At 41.6% G+C, this 19,506-nt stretch overlaps 1 protein-coding gene across 1 annotated transcript; it reads right to left on the bottom strand.

The window, feature by feature from the left end:
- Positions 1-529: 529 nt before the first annotated feature.
- On the bottom strand, positions 530-7,140 carry LOC120045658 (protein Wnt-8b). Its single transcript, XM_038990588.1, has 7 exons — positions 7,067-7,140; positions 6,381-6,414; positions 4,960-5,098; positions 4,006-4,131; positions 3,545-3,687; positions 1,050-1,190; positions 530-958 (listed from the first exon to the last, which is right to left on the bottom strand). Exons 1-7 carry the CDS (start codon positions 7,138-7,140, stop codon positions 530-532), a joined length of 1,086 nt encoding a protein of 361 aa, XP_038846516.1.
- Between the last annotated feature and the right edge of the window lie 12,366 nt (positions 7,141-19,506).

Below are 19,506 nucleotides of genomic sequence, written 5' to 3'. Positions count from 1 at the left end.
TGATAAACTGACCAATCGGAAATGGCGTAGCTCATTGGTGGTACTTATGACAATAAATAAGATGCTGTTGAGGTTTACCGTTGACGGACCATTAAGGAAGAGTTGTTCAAGATATCAGGTATGAAGGAGATTATTGAGTGCGGCCGTATTTAACATGCTTTAAATGCCCAATGACTTATAATAATATATATAATTGGGGGAAAAAGTTAAAAAAAAAATACTTTTAAATATATGTATACCATTTATACCATCAGTTCTACACAACTAATAGTTTCCCTCTATTTTTTCTCTATCATGTAGTTTTATCAACATGTTTTTTTTACACACATTTTCTACCCCACTATTAAACATTTGATTGGGATAACAACAATACTTGACTTATTCAATAAATTATTTTCCAATTAAGTCTTTTGAATACAAGCAGAAAGCTTGTTGTAAAAACGTTTGAGAGGGTCTGTGAAAATCAGCTTGTGAGAAGACAAGGCGTATGTATGGCAGTGATGATGATGGTGAGGAAGATGGATGCAGCTCAGTGCTTCTTCCTCAGCCTCAGGTTCTTCTTACGGCTCCCAGCACTCTCGTTCTTCCCCCTCTGCCCCCCCTTCTTCACACAGAAGTACTTGGTCACCGTCTTACGGCACTGCTCACACTTCACCGCACAGCACCAGTGGAACTTACAATTGCAACTGGACACCAACTCCGCCTTCCTCTCCTCCACGGCTAAACCGCACTCCCCACACAGCCTCTTGCAGCTCCGCTTCTCCCACTTGTTTAGGTTCTTGCCCTTCTTCAGGCATTCTCTGCCCTCCGTGCCAGGCAGACCCAGAGTACGGTTCTCCAAGCAGTAATCTGGGGAGTCCTCCAGGTGGACCAGTTCTTTACGAGAGAAGGAGCTGAAAGTCTCTGCGATGGCCCCTCGACTGGCTGCACTGTTCCCGGCCCCCCGGAGCAGGTCCACCTTGAATTAATAAATGAAGGAACTTTATGTGAAGTGCCTTTAAAGTGCCTATAAACAATATTGTTTAATATAAAAAATAAAGAATATATACCTTCAGGGCTCGGTGGTACTTCTCCTTCAAGTAGTTTCCCACCTCCCGGAACTCTGGTAGCTGTAACCAGCAGGTCTGTGTGGTGCAGGACCCGGAGACGCCATGGCACTTACATGTCTTCTGCATGGTTCCTTTCACCGCCTGGGAGGGAGAGGAGAGGGGATGAGTGGAGGGAGAGGAGAGGAGTGGAGGGGGGGAGGGAGGGAGACTTTGGTTAAGCTTTATTCTACAGTCTGATTCACCTGGAAAATGGTAATTATAATAACCTGAACATTACATAAAGTAAATACTCTGTAAACTCCAGAAATAACCTATTGTTGCCATATAATTATTATGTAGAATTTGTTCTGAACTGACTTGCCTAGTTAAATAAAGGTTAAATAAAATAAATGTAAGCACTAGGCAAATACCAGCTGAAACAGGAGTATAGAAAAATAAATCATTAAAGAGACTTATTTTTAAAGCACAACTGAACACACTGATTCAGCATGTTTCTCTGTTGCTCATCACTATAAGAAACAATATTTCAGTCTTGGGGTGTGGTTCGATGTGCCAGTTACTGATGTTTTTGTCGCCCATGAGACGCCATAGAAACAAAGCCAGTATTACTTTCTCAAAATAGTCCGAATGAATCTAAGATAACTTGCACAATTTGACATCTAGCTAAGGTATTTGGTGCCGTATTTCTCAAGTAAAAAAAAATTGCAACCTGTTGTCTTATGTGAACATGTCTGTCTCACTGTATCTGTGTTCTGCGGTAGGATTGGATAGAGTGCAATCACTGCAGCTGTGTATCCCTTGTTAGTGGGAAAGTAAGCATTGTGAAATGAAAGCCCAACCCTCAAGTAAGTCATGACGAACTAATTTACAAAACTTTGCTTCTGACTAATGTCGTTTTCTATTAGACAAGTTGTTTATTGCCTTCAGTTGCGCTTTAAAGCAGCAACATGCAAATGAGAAGTTCATTGATTTGGTCTCAGGAAATCAGTTTTGTATGTGTGTGTGGCTGAGCATGGTTTTGTTTCAAAGAATCAGTTGTGTAATGTGAAGACCATTGGCTCTTGATTGATGTGTTGTCAAATGAACCCATTGTACGCTCAAGCCTTCCCACTTGACAAAAAGAGGATGAATTCACTGAGGGGAGAAAGGATAGGTTCAAGGTTCATGCTCAAGTTTTTGTCAGCTTTTGTGATCCCCCTCAATATTTCCTGACTTCACCCCGACACATATGTTAACAGATGTCGGTTCAAAAGGAACGTTTCTTTACTGGGAGGGGAAGAGCTTTCTCGCGAGGTGAGGGCCAAATCAAAGTTTCACATCGAGACACTGACTGTGTCCCTCCTGGAGTGAGAGGAGTATTTATTTAGCAAGGCCATTGTCAACATGTTTTCTGCCATGAGAAGAACCAATGAAGAGACTACGGGGAGTCTATTGAGTGTCAAAATGAAGAAGGGGTGAGTTTTTCTTTTTTTCTCTGGTATTTTTTTGTTACAATGATGCTCCAGGTGCCATGGGGTTCGGAGGGGCAGCGAGGGCCCAACAGGAGGGCTCCTAGGCGGGGTAAACAAAGACCACTGCATTCTCTCGCCTGTGGTCCTTCATCCCTGACTATGGACTCCTCAGGGGCCACACAAAGACCAACAGAATAAATGTTGGATGCTTATTGCAAGAATGAAACTAAAAACGTATTTAAAGAGAGCAGGCAGGCATAATACTGGCCCCCGTCTGCAGTGTGTGGAACCATGGGATATTCTAATTAAGAAGTAGCACCAGTGATCCTGAGATCTTGCAACTCAAGTCTTGTCATAATAAAGGACATTCAGTAACTGGTAAATAGGCCCTTCTGGTACAGCGAACACACTGTGGTTATTGGAGGACGAGTGGCACCTCACTTATGGGGACGTGAAAGGGGACGCTTGGGTGGTACGCTTGCTGTAAGCTGTAATTCTCACTGGGCAGGTTGAGAAATAAAAAAATTATTCAAAAGGTACTTTACATTGAGCAGTCGGTCGGTTGGGGGGCCGAGTGGGAAACGCAAATATCAGACAGGCCATCTGGCCCTCCAGCTTGAACTACAAGAGCTCCCCCCTATGGCAATCTCACTGATTTAATCTCAACATGATCTGGAGTTCAGAACACCCTGAAAGCCAAGCTCTATATCTATCTGGAATTATGATAATATTTCACTATATCATCAAAGTTTTGTATGGTGCCGAGGGATAGCTCACCCCTTGCAGCACCAATGTGTTGCCTAGCACTCGCCTGCTGATTTGCACCTGAATGGTCATCACACAGCAGATCGCCACACAGCAACTATCAATCTGGAAAGCTGAGGAGTACAGTATTTCCTTGTGTGTCCTTATTCACAGATGTTTTAGGGGACAGATGGGTACTGTTTTTATGGATGCCTTACTGTATGTGTCACAGTCAGGGAACATAGAGAATATAGTAAATAATGGTAAGAGTAAAAGTACAAAGTAAAGTAAATACTGTACCTTGCGTCCAGCCTCGTTGTTGTGGAGGTTCATGGCGGCCCGTGCGTCCTGGCCCGTCTCCAGCGCGTCAACAAACTGCTTGGAGATGGCCTCACCGAACCCCACGTTGTCACTGCAGCCCCCCCACTGCCAGCCTGTACCCCCTGTAAACATAACCACAACCATCAGTTCACTGCAGCAGCCACCCCCCCCACCCCCCCCCCCCCCCCCCCCCCACCCCCCACCCTCCTACCTACTGGGGACACAAGCAGGAGTTTGTCTGTACGAGAGGGTGGCTCACCATTTGTGACGGAAATACGTGGAAGGGAATTATTTCCAAAGTACTTGAAAAAATAATTTAAATGTTGTTTTGCCTACAACCGAATCCCATCACATAACTACAACACAGTATGTACATCAGCTGTTCATCTATGCGTGTCTTGCAATGATCTGTGTGTGGATTTTTTAAAATCTTCTCTTACCCCGCTGTCCATTCCTGGTGTCATCACAGCCACAGTTGTCAAAGTCCCCCAGACTGCAGTTCCTCGTCAGAGTGTACATGACTCCTGCTGAACTGATGGCATGGACAAACGCTGTCTCCCTGTTCGCTGTGGAAAAAACAGATGATATATTATTATATTATAATAGCAATGATTACTGAACTGATGTCAAGGACAAGCGCTGTCACTCTGTTTGCTTTGGGTGAGAGAGACATTTTAAAATGCACTCAGGAATGCCTTCTGTACTCAGGAATGCCTTCCTCTGAATAGGTCATTCCTCTCCTCTAGCCTGTGACCCTAACCCTTATCTTTAGAGTGGGGCTTCTATTTCAACGCCTCTCACTCCACAGTATCCTTTATCTCCTATCTCTCCTGGTAATTAACACATTGCCTCTAATTGCCATTGGGGTGCCATGTTTTCACAAGGCCTCTGAGCAGGGTCCCGTCGATGGGAGGCTCAGTAGGATGTTGTGAATTGGATTAGTAGTGTTTGTTTTGGCCAGTGTGACCGTGGGGTTGGTGTTGTATTGGGTGAGGGAACCGTAGCGGCCGTGGGGTTGCTGTAACGATCCTTTTGACTGATGAATCTCCTGACTAAACAAACAAACAAACGCCATCTCACTTTCTAGAAAGAGTCCTTCCTCCTTGATCTGGATGGGCCTATCTGTGACTTAAAACCGGACTGTTATTAAAGGGCAAATCAAATTATTCCCTAGTCAGCATATAGTGCACTACTTTTGACCATATAGTGCCCTAGATTTGGTCTGGTCAACAATAGTGCACTATATGGAGAATAGTGTCATTTAGGCAGAAAAAGAGGGAGTAATTTGGGCAGCACAACAGAAATTCCCAAATTCTCCAAACTTTCTAATTGAAATTCCAAAGTTCCAAAGTGGAATTCAGAATTCCAATGGAGCCTGGATCATTGGCTCTTACCGCTGCGGAGGCTTCTGTGTGTGGACAGCTGCAGGGCTCTCTCAGGGCAGTTCCATCGGTCCCAGGCAAACTGGTACTTGCACTCCTCGATGCCGCTCTGCGCCCCGGCTGCTACGCTGCTGGAGTAAATCAGGTAAGCCTGGAGGAACACAGAGTATATCATCATGGCATATGTGATGGTACAATATACTAAAAACTGAATAGGTTCAATCATGAAAAGCAACAAATTCTAGAGACATTTAGTTCTATAACCCCAAAATTCCTAGTGTATTAACTTAGTTTTTGTTGTAACAATACTAATAAACATTAGCTTCGGTTAGCAACCAAAATTGACCAAAAAAGTCTTTATACAATATTAATTCAACTTTTTGAACATGATTCACAACCCCTGAGTGAGTTAAGAATCCCAAGCCCTATTCTTTACATGTTCACCATGTCCACTTGGCTTGTTCGCCCAGCTCTCTGGTCCTTGTTGAGACTGTGTGAATGATATGTCTCAAGTGGCCTGTTGAGAGACTGAGCCACCACCTCTCTGCTTCTCACTGGGGTCTGGTGGGATAATGATGACCACCCACCACAGCACAGCACATGCCAGCACTGCCTTTCCTGCCTCTACTGCCTCTAGTTTATTCCCACTCAACACAGAGAGATCTCTACTGCCTTTCCTGCCTCTAGTCTAGCTCTATCAACCAAGGGACCTCTACTGCCTCCATGGTCTCTATACCACAGGTGGCTGGTGGCACCTTAATTGGGGAGGAGGACTTATAGTAATGGCTGGAACAAAATGAATGGAACGGTATACCATTCCAGTCACTCCATTCCAGACATTATTATGAGCTCTCATCCCTTCACCAACAGCCTCCTGTGCGATACACACTCAATCTTGGGACCTCTTGTGCCTCTACTGCCTCCATTGCCTCTCATGGGTAAAATTGGAATTGGAATTTCAGTTAACTTCCTAAATTGACTGAAAAATAAATTAAATTGACCAAAACCCTTTCCAGGTCCTCTCCTGCCACTGCCTCTAAACACACTGAACCCAATAACTCTCCACTTCTACTATCTCAACCCATGGACATTCAAAGCTTCTTAGCCTCAGTAGGGTCAAGTGCATTAGATACAAATATGGAGTGAACCCAAAAGGCCAAAACACTGCTAAGTTACACTCTTGCTGTTGTTACAACAAATAAATGATGAAAATGCATATGTATATGAACCATAAACTCTCATTGTGGAGAAAATGAGATGCTGTCTATAGATAGAAACAGAGAGGGAGAAAGAGAGTAACGTAACGCAATAATGTCTTCGGAGTGAGGTTTTGTAAGAGATCCTCACAGGGTGGTTTTTGCTCTCTTTTTAGGGAGGGAAGGAGGGAAGGGAAAATGGGATCTGGGCAGAAGATCAAAAGAATGTTGGCTTACCTTAGGTCCAGTCATCAGGAAATTATTCACTGACCTGGAAGAGGAGACAGCTTATTAACTCTGGGAATTAAGTGTCCTTCAGCAAGGGCAGGAATTCCACAGCTCCCTCACTTAACATCTCTCATTAGGTATCTTTAATAGCATTTAATAATATGGTACTAAAGCATCATTATCTATTTTAAATAACGCAGTACTAAAACATATAATAACATGGTTCTAAACCATATCATTCCTCTAAATCCTTGTGAATGAATTAAAACCTGGCCTGCTGGTCAAGAACCATAGTGTTAAAGTGACATTTTTGGGTAGGTTATATCCAAAAGACCTAAACAAAACAAAAAAATCCTCAGTAAAATAGACTGAGATGAAAGTAGATTAATGAGTAATAAACATTACAAGAATTACAGGACAATATTGAATTGTCAATATTTAATACTTTTCCATCCGTACATTCTCATAAAGGAAAATCAAAAAGCCTAATTGGTAAACCATTTTCAAAGGTAAAAAATTAAACTAACTTTTTTATTTGATTAGTAAATAGAAAAACCTTTCACCATCAAAATCATTGAATTATTTCTCTATTCCAATAAGCCTATGTACAATACTTAATGAACAACCTTCCTATCACATCCATTGCTTTGGATGGATGAGGCAATAACAAAGAGTCCAAAATAGTTGAAACTCACCAGCTGAAGCAGGACCTTGTCATGTGAGTCATCAAAATGAAGATATAGTAACAGACCTCCAAATGCATGAACATCCTGACAGAAGAGATGAGAGAGGATAGAGGGATGGCATGCACATTCAGCAGCTCTCTAAATGAGGATAGATGATATAGTGAGAGCTACTACCCTACATACATACACAACCCCAATCAACACTGGCTGTATATGCTAAGATACTCATGTGGGACTCACTAGAGGGGGGCTCTGAAATGGACCCACTCTCATCCCAACAAGAGATTATCTACTTAATTAAAGATTTTCCCCGTCTTACTCCCTCGACCAATCAGAAGGAGCGCACCAAGGAAAGATTGAAATGATCAAAAGGGCACCCTGGGCCTCGCGCAGACAAATAGCAACCAGGGAAGAGTCGGTCCGAACTCACTCTCCATGCCCGCGGCCTTCTGAAGGATTCAGGATAAAGTGAAGTAATATTAAACCGGCTGAAATCGACTCATCTGGCGGAGTTTGCACCCTGAAAATTTAATTTACTCACTATCTTGAAAGAGTTTGATACAGCGGCCGGTAACTGATAGGCTAACAGTACTGGTATTATCTTCTTAGAGCAAACACGAGATATTATTTGGATACTGTGGGATTTCTTGAGATGTGTGTTTTTTAGGAAGTTAGCCTGGTTTTACAAATGCCACGTCCGATTTAATCAACGTTCGTCCTTCGAAAAAGACGCATAGGCTATGACTAATTAACATCCCAATGTTTGAAAATCAGTGTTGAAGTATGTATATCATTTGACATTTTCCAGATGCTCAGTTTCCCCAAAGATAATTTCCAACTTCTGATTTAAAAGAAAATATAAACCTACTACAACGAATTTTAATTGGCTTAACCTAAACTAAATGTATAAGAGAGAACAGTATTATAAATAGGCCTACAAGTGAGAAAAATTGTTTTTAAAACAACATCAGATAGGCTAAACACTGCTCAATTTACGAATAGGCTAGCCTAATCAATTCACTAACAAATTTCCAAACAACAAATTCACTAACATTTCCATCTCTATAAGATCCATATTAATTAGGTATCGAAAGTATTAACGTTGATTGTTTTGGGAGTGGTTAGGCCTGTTAAAAACATCCCTTTAAACAATGAAGACATTTTATTCGAAAATTAGTTTTTAAAAAGATGGCATTTGATTTGCCTAATACAAATCGAGGAAAAAGTTTGAATTTATGTGCATGAATGACTATAGCCTACCTAAAACGCAATTGTTTATTTAAAAATAAAAAAAATTGCCCAGTGAACATTTATAGAATTTCAAGAAATGTTAAGGTAGTGTAAAGACATGTTAATACATTTCGATGTTTTAAACGTTTGATGCATTGATCAAAAGATAAGAATAGGTTTAGAGCTAAATCTACTAACTGCACTCTCATCATGTAGCCTAAACGTTTGCAGAATGAAGTTGCAAATTAAAGCCGTTGCGCATTATTGACAACATCCTTCCTCAAAATGATGACATTATCCCTACATAAGAATGCCAACAGTTGCATTGTAGCCTACTGAAGTCAGCGAATTAATCGGTCACTTAATTCAGGCCTTTGAAAATGTCATTGAATCGCCTGCTGTTGTAATATATAGGCCTAATATGACGTGAAAACTTCATGCCAATTTCAAGTTAACATTTCACCGAAGTGCTGCTCTAGTTTGTGAGAATCGGATACACGTTTTACCTAACAAAACCAAGCGCATTTCCATTGAATGCGATGACATTTTGAGATACCAGAAAATAAAAAAGGTGAGAGGATCCAAAGATTAAGGACTCTAGCCATTGATAAAATTGGCATTTGCATTACTAATCCAGACGGTCGCTATCTAACTTTTCATGTGGGGTTATTGTCCCCAACTAACCCCTCGTCTGACCCTTTAAAACCATACAGATCCCTGCTCCTTTGACGTCCGCGCATTTTCTTATATGCAAATTAGGATTAGGGGAAAGTGATTTTGAAAAGTTCATTCGTGGGATGTTTTTGGATTAAGTTTTTAAGCGGGTTCACTGATCAATCAACAAAAATATCAAACATAGTTTCGGATTTATTTAGGTAGGCATATTTTACTAAATTTAGGCCTATAGGCGGATATATATTTTTCTGTTCAGTTGAGTAATTTCTTCGTATAGGCCATCATAGTCATCTAATTGTTTCATAGGCTTTGCTTATGATGACTACAGGCTATTTGAGTTAATTAATTAATTTTTTATGTATTTATTTTCTATTGTTTAAATCAAATCAAAATAAGTTATATTTAAATGTAAGCCTATAGGACTAGTCTATTGGCCTACACTTAAAAAAAAAAAAATGCACGATTGTTTTAGGCCTATACAGGCGGTGCAGCTACAAGCGCCTGGGCCGTCTACAAATAGTTGAGCAAGTGCCTTTTCAGTTGAACGTCATTTTGCTGACTGATTATCTGTGTGTGGCCTATATAAACCTAGTCCATGAGCCAGACCCACGCATCAAACCGAACATCTTGAGATTTGATAATGTTACAATCTAAAGTAAGGTAGCCTAATTTAATTTAAGAAAATAAGCATTATGTGAAATGATTAAATGTATGATGCCTATTCTATTTGAATGCAGTATTTCACGGTCATGTAGCATATAATATTTAAAACAAACTCTAAAGCAGTTGATTTCATTGTGACTATGATCTCATATCACACCCCAATAGCTTTCCAATGTGTGATGAGCAGTCCAACACACCAGACATGAATGAGTCCATGGGCCAGCACGCCATATTTCACATATTTGTCCACTTTGGGTGGCAAAGTCTACTTTGGGTGGCAAAGTCTAATTATGATTTTCATTAAGGTCTATGCATGTCTGTGGGTTATATTATGGTAAGATACCCACGAATGGGAGGTAGCTAAATGTGGGTATCTTAACATAATATAACATACACGTAACTGCATGTTACGACTCCTATGCAGTTAGTTGGGCCAACAGGATTAAGGGTATGAAATGTAATTTTGTATTATCAGGGAACAATCTTCTCAAACTAAGGCAATTTGATATGTTATTAACTTCATAATACAACACATACATTCGGGCTCCCGAGTGGCGCAGCGGTCTAAGGCACGGCATCTCAGTGCTAGAGGCGTCACTACAGATTATGATTCGATTCCAGGCTGTATCACAACCGGCCGTGATTGGGAGTCCCATACAGTAGGGCGGCGCACAATTGGCCCAGCTTCGTCCAGGTTAGGGTTTGGCCGGGGTAGGCCGTCATTGTAAATAAGAATTTGTTCTTAACTGACTTGCCTAGTTAAATAAATACAGTGGGTATCATAAGTATTCACACCCTTGGATTTTTTCAAAATGTTTTTCTTTACAAAGTGGGATTGAAATATATTTAATAGTGGTTTCTTTTTGTCATTGATCTACACAAAATACTCCATAATGTCAAAGTGAAAAGAAAATTCTACAAATGTTTAAAAATGAATACAAATCAAATAACTCAAATATAGTCATTGCAATAGTGTTCACCCCCTTTGTTTAGGCATGCCTAAATTAGTTCAGGAGTAAAATGTGTCTTAGCAAATCACATAATTAGCTACATGGATTCACTCTGTGTGAAATAATAGGGATTGACATGATTTTTGAATGACTAACCCTTCAAATCAAATCAAATGTTATTGGTCATATACGCAAATATAGCAGATATTATTGTGGGTGCAGCGAAATGCTTGTGTTCCTAGCTCCAACAGTGCAGTAGTATCTAAAAATTCACAACAATATACACAATTCTCAAAGTAAAAGAATGGAATTAAGAAATATATAAATATTGACTAGAGTACAGTATATACATATGAAATTAGTAAAACAGTATGTAAACATTATTAAAGTGACCAGTGATTCCATGTCTATGTACATAGGGCAGCAGCCTCTAAGGTGCAGGGTTGAGTAACTGGGTGGTAGCCGGCTAGTGACAGTGACTAAGTTCAGGGCAGGGTACTGGGTGGAGGCCGGCTAGTAATGGCTATTTAACAGCCTGATGGCCTTGAGATAGCCATCTTCTGTCCTCCTGTTACGTTCCCCGGTTTCTGTGTTGTGGTTTTGTTTGTATGTTTGTGTTTCAGGATGGCTTCCTAAAAATTCCCCCAAGCAGCTGAATGGTCGGTCCCATTGCTAATTGGAGCTGACCCCGCCCCCTCATCATTACAGACTCCTTCTCCAGCTATAAAAGCCAGTGTTCCTTTGTAAGAGAGAGAGCTAAGGGTTATATCAAATGTTGGTTGTTTCTCAGAGGGAGATAATTAGTGTGTCCTGTGTTGTTAAGAGATTTAGTATGTCCTGTGTTGGTTTTACTGAGAGAAAGGTTTTTGTTAAGTACTTTCTAGCCGCTGCTTCTAAGGTATGTGTGTCCCCATAGGAGGCAGTGTTTTTGATTATTGAAATTGTTTACTTACGTTTGTATTCTGTTTTTGTTCCCAGGGGGGAAGGCACCTAGGAAATGCTTAGGCAAGAGGCCCGCGGGCATACATAACCCTTTGTATTTACTGTCTATACACACTGGGTAAGACCTGGGCAGACCACCCCCTGTATTTTGGTTAGTGCACCAGGTGGTGCGAAGTTAGGTAGGTAGTGGGTAGTCAAGTAAGATAGGAGAGGGGGGGGCTTTGACATTTACTTTCTTTGCTTTGGTTCCGTTCAGCCCCTTTTCCCCAAATTTACCGCGTGAAGGAATAAATTCCCAGTAAATGGTAAATTCTCTGCTTTTGTCATCCTTACTCGCACCTACAGGCACATACGTCTTTCACTCCACGGGGAGGTGAGTTGTAGCAGGGTGTTGCGTTCCCTCTTCCTAGAGGCGTACGTAACACCTCCATAGGTACATACAGTGCATTCGGAAAGTGTTCAGACCCTTTGAATATTTCCACATTATGTTACGTTACAGCCTTATTCTAAAATTGATTCCATAGTTATTTCCATCAATTTACACAATAACCCATAATGATGAATCAAAAACAGGTTTTTAATATTTTTGCAAATGTATAAAAAAATTCAAACGGAAATATCACATTTACATAAGTATTCAGACCCTTTACTCGGTACTTTTTGAAGCACCTTTGGCAGCAATTACAGCCTTGAGTCTTTTTGGGTATGACACTACAAGCTTGGCACACCTGTATTTGGGGAGTTTCTCCCATTATTCTCTGCAGATCCTCAAGCTCTGTCAGGTTGGATGAGGAATGTTACTGCACAGCTATTTTCAGGTCTCTCCAGAGATGCTCTGGCGGGGCCACTCAAGGACATTCAGAGACTTGTCCCGAAGCCACTCCTGCGTTGTCGTGGCTGTGCTTAGGGTCATTGTCCTGTTACTTTGCTCTGTTCATCTTTCCCTCGATCCTGACTAGTCTCCTAGTCCCTGCTGCTGAAAAACATCCCCACAGCATGATACTGCCACCACCATGCTTCACCGTAGGGATGGTGCCAGGTTTCCTCCAGATGTGCCGCTTGGCATTCAGGCCAAAGAGTTCAGTCTTGTTTAGGTGGCTTTTGCGAAACTCCAAGCGGGCTGTCATGTGCCTTTTACTGAGGAGTGCCTTCAGTCTGGCCACTCTACCATAAAGGCCTGATTGTTGGAGTGCTGCAGAGATAGTTATCTTTCTGGAAGGTACTCACATCTCCACAGAGGAGCTCTGTCAGAGGTACAAATTTGTTCTTGGTCAGCTCCATGACCAAGGCCCTTCTACCCTGATTTCTCAGTTTGGCTGGGCGGGCTGCTCTTGGAAGAGTCTTGGTGGTTCCAAACTTCTTCCATTTAAGAATTATGGAGGCCACTGTTCTTGGGGACCTTCAATACTGCAGAAATGTTTTGGTACCCTTCCCCAGATCTGTGCCTTGACACAATCCTGTCTCGGAGCTCTACGGACAGTGTGCAAAGCTGTCATCAAGGCAAGGTGGCTATTTGAAGAATCTCAAATATAAAATATATTTAGATATCTTTAACACTTTTTTGGTTACTATGTGATTCCATATGTGTTATTTCATAGTTTTGATGTCTTCACTATTATTCTACAATGTAAAAAAAAAAAAAAAAAAAAACCTTGAATGAGTAGGTGTTTGGAAACTTTTGACCAGTAGTGTATGTGCACAGATTGAGAGAAATAAGATTTTTGTGTATATGGAAAATATGGGATCTTTATTTCAGCTCATGAAACATGGGACCAAGACTTTACATGTTGCGTTTATATTTTTGTTTAGTATAGTTACTCCGCAATAATAACTGTGAAAAGAATTCAAATATACAAAATATAAATGCAAAGCCTTATGTTTGGGGCAAATCCAACACAACATATCACTGAGTATTTTCAAGCAAGGTGGAGGCTGCATCATGGTATGGGTATGCTTGACATTGCAAAGACTGGGGAGTTTTTCAGGATAAAAATAAACAGAATGGAGTTAAGCACAGGCAAAATCCTAGAGGAAAACCTGCTTCAGTCTGCTTTCGAATGGACACTGGGAGACAAATTCACCTTTCAGCAGGACAATAACCTACAACACAAGGACACATTCTACACTGAAGGCACTTACCAAGAAGTCAGTAAATGTTCCTGAGTGGCAAAGTTACAGTTTTGACTTAATAAATATGGTTGAAAATCTATTGCAAGACTTGAAAATGGCTGTGTAACCATGACCATCAACAACTTGACAGATCTTTAATAATTTTGAAAAGAAAAATGGGAAAATATTGCACAATCCAAGTGTGCAAAGCTCTTAGAGACTTACCTAATAATCAGCTGTAATTGCTGCCAATTGCTGTTTTTTTTTTTTTACATGTATTGACTCGGGGTGAATACATATCTAATCAAGGTACATTAGTGTTCATTTTACATTTCTCTTTAAGAAATGTTTGAATTTTGACATTACAGAGAATTTTGTGTAGATCGTTGACAAAAGGCCCACTTTGTAACACAATAGAATGTGAAGAAATCCAAGGGTGGGGGGTGAATACTTCTGATACCCACTGTATTGAAGTATGAAGCAACTGGAATTATGACATCTCTATGGGCCCACCTTGGGGGGTCAAATAAGGTCATACATGTATGCATTTTGGGGTATATCGAGCCAGAATGGACAGTATTGGGATGTGCTCTACTATCACATGGTACGATAACTAAACCAAATTTCACACAGAACAAGGAGACCCATTGGAGTCATTTGTTTTTGCTATATAGAGTCATCATCAATTTTGTCTTTAATCAGTACAACTCCCATCAGACTTTTTTCAAAATGGCCACTATTCACTTCAACAGGGAGGAACTGCATTGATTTTGCATGGGCATAACTGAATAAATAATTGGTGTAATAAGACCAATAATGGATTAAAAGGTGTGTTACAATTAGGACAACCCGAAAATATTGCCCAAGTACAGTATGTCAATTATATGTATTTAGCTTAATATTACCAGAATAGTGGTATAAAAAAAAGCTGTCAGAATTACTGAGTTTTGTAGTCGTTTCAAATATTACATTAAAACAGTTAGTAAATGTTGTAGAAGCATTCACTGATGTCTATTAATTAAAATGATATGCAATCTGATTCTATAAATTGTGTTAACATCAAGAAATGTGATGTGAAACATTGTATATTGCACCCTATGAAATTCCAAAGGAATGCATTACGTCAAACAAAGAAGTACAGGTAACCCATTTTTGCAAAATGCCTTCGTAATGAGAGCACAAAATTAAATCAGTTTTACCTAATCTCTATCAACATGTTAAATGTGCAACCAGAGGGGGAAAAAATTCTAGATCACCTGTATTCCACACACAGAGACGTGTACAAAGCTCTCCCTCGTCCTCCATTTGGTAAATCTGACCATAATTCTGACCACTATCCTCCTGATTCCTGCTTACAAGCAAAAATTAAAGCAGGAAGCACCAGTGACTCGGTCTATAAAAAAGTGGTCAGATGAAGCAGATGCTAAACTACAGGACTGTTCTGCTATCACAGACAAGAACATGTTCCGGGATTCTTTTGATTGCACTGAGGAGTACACCACATCAGTCACTGGCTTTATCAATAAGTGCATCGAGGACGTCATCCCCACAGTGACTGTACGTACATACCCAAACCAGAAGCCATGGATTACAGGCAACATTCGCACTGAGCTAAAGGGCAGAGCTGCCACTTTCAAGGTGCGGGACTCTAACCCGGAAGCTTATAAGAAATTCTGCTATGCCCTCCAACAAACCATCAAACAGGCAAAGCGCCAATACAGGGCTAAGATTGAATCGTACTACACCGGCTCCGACTGGCTCCGTCTTATGTGGCAGGGCTTGCAAACTATTACAGACTACAAAGGGAAGCACAGCCGCGAGCTGCCCTGTGACACGAGCCTACCAGACGAGCTAAATCACTTCTATGCTCGCTTCGAGGCAAGCAACACTGAGGCATGCATGAGAGCATCAGCTGTTCCGGACGACTGTGTGATCACGCGCTCCGTAGCCGACGTGAGTAAGACCTTTAAACAGGTCAACATTCACAAGGCCGCGGGGCCAGACGGATTACCAGGATGTGTGCTCCGGCCATGTGCTGACCTACTGTCAGGTGTCTTCACTGACATTTTCAACATGTCCCTGATTGAGTCTGTAATACCAACTACCAATACTGTTTCAAGCAGACCACCATAGTCCCTGTGCCCAAGAACACTAAGGCAACCAGCCTAAATGACTACAGACTCGTAGCACTCATGTCCGTAGCCATGAAGTGCTTTGAAAGGCTGGTAATGGCTCACATCAACACCATTATCCCAGAAACCCTAGACCCACTCAATTTGCATACAGCCCAAACAGATCCACAGATGATGCAATCTCTATTGCACTCCACACTGCCCTTTCCCACCTGGACAAAAGGAACACCTACGTGAGAATGCTATTCATTGACTACAGCTCAGCGTTCAACACCATAGTACCCTCAAACCTCATCACTAAGCTAAGGATCCTGGGACTAAACACCTCCCTCTGCAACTGGATCCTGGACTTCCCGACGGGCCGCCCCCAGGTGGTGAGAGTAGGTAGCAACACATCAGCCACGCTGATCCTCAACACTGGAGCTCCTCGGGGGTGCGTGCTCAGTCCCCTCCTGTACTCCCTGTTCACCCACGACTGCGTGGACAGGCACGACTCCAACACCATCATTAAGTTTGCAGACAACACAACAGTGGTAGGCCTGATCACTGACAACGACGAGACAGCCTATAGGGAGGAGGTCAGAGACCGGGCCGGGTGGTGCCCGAATAACAACCTATCCCTCAACGTAACCAAGACTAAGGAGATGATTGTAGACTGCAGGAAAAGGAGGACTGAGCACGCCCCCATTCTCATCGACAGGGCTAGTGGAGCAGGTGGAGAGCTTCAAGTTCCTTGGTGTTCCACCAAGACAGTCGTGAAGAGGGCACGACAAAGCCTATTCCCCCTCAGGAAACTAAAAAGATTTGGCATGGCTCCTTAGATCCTCAAAAGGTTCTACAGCTGCAACATCGAGAGCATCCTGACTGGTTGCATCACTGCCTGGTACAGCAACTGCTCGGCCTCTGACCGCAAGGCACTACAGAGGGTAGTGCGTACGGCCCAGTACATCACTGGGGCTAAACTGCCTGCCATCCAGGACCTCTACACCAGGCGGTGTCAGAGGAAGGCCCTAAAAATGGGCAAAACCCCCAGCCATAGACTGTTCTTGGGCGCATGGCAAGCGGTACTGGAGCGTCAAGTCTAGGACCAAAAGGCTTCTCAACAGCTTTTACCACCAAGCCATAAGACTCCTGAACAGGTAATCAAATGGCCACCCAGAATATTTGCATTGTGTCTCGTCCCCCCAACCCCTCATTTACACTGCTGCTACTCTCTGTTTATCATATATGCATAGTCACTTAAAACATACCTACATGTACATACTACCTCAATTAGCCAGACTAACCGGTTTCCCCGCACATTGGCTCCCCGGGCTATCTGCATTGTGTCCCGCCACCCACCAACCGCCAACCCGTTTTACGCTACTGCTACTCTCTGTTTATAGTATATGCATAGTCACTTTAACCATACATACATATACATACTACCTCAATTAGACCGACTAAGCGGTGCCTGTATATAGCCTCACTACTGTTATTTTTCACTGTCTTTTTACTGTTGTTTTTTACATTTCTTTACTTATCTATTGTTCACCTAATACCTATTTTTTACTTAAAAATTGCACTGTTGGTTAGGGCCTGTTAAGTAAGCATTCACTGTAAGGTCTACACATATTGTATTCGGCGCATGTGACAAACTTTGATTTGAAATAGCTGTGCAGCAACACTCCCAATCTAACCTGACAGAGCTTGAGAGGATCTGCAGAGAATGGGAAAAACTCCCCAAATACAGGTTTGCCAAGCTTGTAGCGTCAAATCAAATCAACGTTTATTTGTCACGTGTGCTGAATACAACAGGTATTTCACTTTACAGTGAAATGCTTACTTACAGGCTCTAACCAACAGTACAATTTCATTATATATATATTTTTAAAGGAATTAAGTGAGCATTAGGTAAGTAAAGAAATAAAAACAACAGTAAAAAGACAGTGAAAAATAACAGTAGCGAGGCTATAACAGTAGCGAGGCTATATACAGGCACCGGTTAGTCGGGCTGATTGAGGTAGTATGTACATGATAAACAGAGAGTAGCAGCAGCGCAAAAGAGGGGTTAGGGGGGGGGCATACAATGCAAATAGTCTGGGTGGCCATTTGATTACCTGTTCAGGAGTCTTATGGCTTGGGGGTAAAAATCTGTTGAGAAGCCTTTTTGTGCTAGACTTACCGCTTGCCACGCGGTAGTAGAGAGAACAGTCTATGACTGGGGTCAAAATCAAGAAGACTCGAGGCTGTAATCCCTGCCAAAGGTGCTTCAACAAAGTACTGAGTAAAGGGTCTGAATACTTATGTAAATGTACATTTCAGTTTTATTTTTATTTTCATAAAGGGTATCATAGATCAATTTGATCAGGGGCTTGTGGGGAACAATGTAATACCATCAAAAGTTTGCTACGCCAAAGTGGAAACATTTTTCCACTGGCCCATGGACTACATCGAATGATCCTGCAAATCCCCTCAGTATGCAGTCCAATCATAATAATCTAATTCTATAGCCTACACTTGAGACACTTGTAAGACTAAATTATATATATATATATATATATATATATATTCATTCATAATACAATTTTAAAGCTAACAGCTGGCAAGAAAATCTTAAGTAAAACATGGCTGATTGTCTAATATTCTACCAGTGCCAACTGTCCTGCAGTAGGCAAGATACCCTGTTAAGAAACAAATACATCAAAAATACAAAAGTTAGCCTAGCCTATTTTCTAGGCTAATATTGCAGCCTAGGTCTAGTGTCCAGCAAAGCAGATTAGCGTTTGACAGTGCAGGGCTAAAACTGTCAGCCTGATGACCACACAAGCATTACATACAGAGTAGTGGAGTGGATGGTCTGACACCAGGCAGCCAATGGAGAGAGGGGTGATGTCACTGGGAGCTGGCCAGCTCCCAGACAGACAGCGGTGCTGTAGTGGAGACACCCACTGGAATTGGACAGACAGACCTGGCTTCAAGCACTGTTTAAATTATTTCAAAAACTTTATCTGTACTTCATTGAGCTTGCCTGCTGCAATGAAACCAATAGAAAATTCTCAAAAGTACAAACCCCACCTACCTGGCACTCTAGGCAGACTAAAGCAAACCATCAAAGTATTTGAAAGATTGCAAATACTATTTGAACCCAGGTCCGGACTAGTCAACCTGTTGCAACTCTGACACTGTTTGCATAAACTAAGTCTTCACTGTCTAGGCACAAACTGGCCATTTGGAATTAGCCAAAAATATTCTGTGTACTTGTAAATTGTTTTGTAATGACAGAGTAGGAGAGGAATGTTAGCTAAACAGACCACTACCCAGGCTAAAATATTGGTACAACATAAGAATTAATTAGTCTGTCTATATTTCATTAGAGTGAAGAGGGGTCATTTTCAGTGGTTATTCTTGGCTTGAAACATTCCCCAGTAGGTGGTGCATATGCGCTAGCTTTCGAAGAGACGTTAGTCAACAAACTGAAACCGGTATTGTAGCAGTATATCAGAATGTTTCATTCAACTCGCGATCAGGCAATGCACTTAAATTAACCCGTAAAGCAAAGGCTCAAGACAAAAACCATAGATAGACCAAGACCCTGGCACACTGACGATGACCAGAGAAAACAGTAAAATAGTGTCTTGTTGCTGCCATTCAGTGTTGGTCAGAGAGAGAACACGCATAGCAATCTCACATGGTCTGATTGTGCGCGATAGGCCAGATAGGAGAACGTGTCGAGCATGACCAGCTCAAGATTTAACTGATAAGCAGA

Source organism: Salvelinus namaycush, chromosome 4, assembly GCF_016432855.1.
Source record: "Salvelinus namaycush isolate Seneca chromosome 4, SaNama_1.0, whole genome shotgun sequence".
In the NCBI taxonomy this organism is placed as follows: Eukaryota; Metazoa; Chordata; class Actinopteri; order Salmoniformes; family Salmonidae; genus Salvelinus; species Salvelinus namaycush.
The sequence above is the reverse complement of the archived record's forward strand: the minus strand, read 5'-3'. Positions and strand labels throughout refer to the sequence as shown.

Bases quoted from the DNA above. Each gene is read 5' to 3' on its own strand.
- LOC120045658 (XM_038990588.1), bottom strand. From the start codon at position 7,140: ATGTTCATGCATTTGGAGGTCTGTTACTATATCTTCATTTTGATGACT. The intron at 6,415-7,066 runs GTGAGTTTCAAC...CTCCTCTTCCAG, and splicing joins ACAAGGTCCTGCTTCAGCTG to GTCAGTGAATAATTTCCTGA. The intron at 5,099-6,380 runs GTAAGCCAACAT...GTGTTCCTCCAG, and splicing joins TCCTGATGACTGGACCTAAG to GCTTACCTGATTTACTCCAG.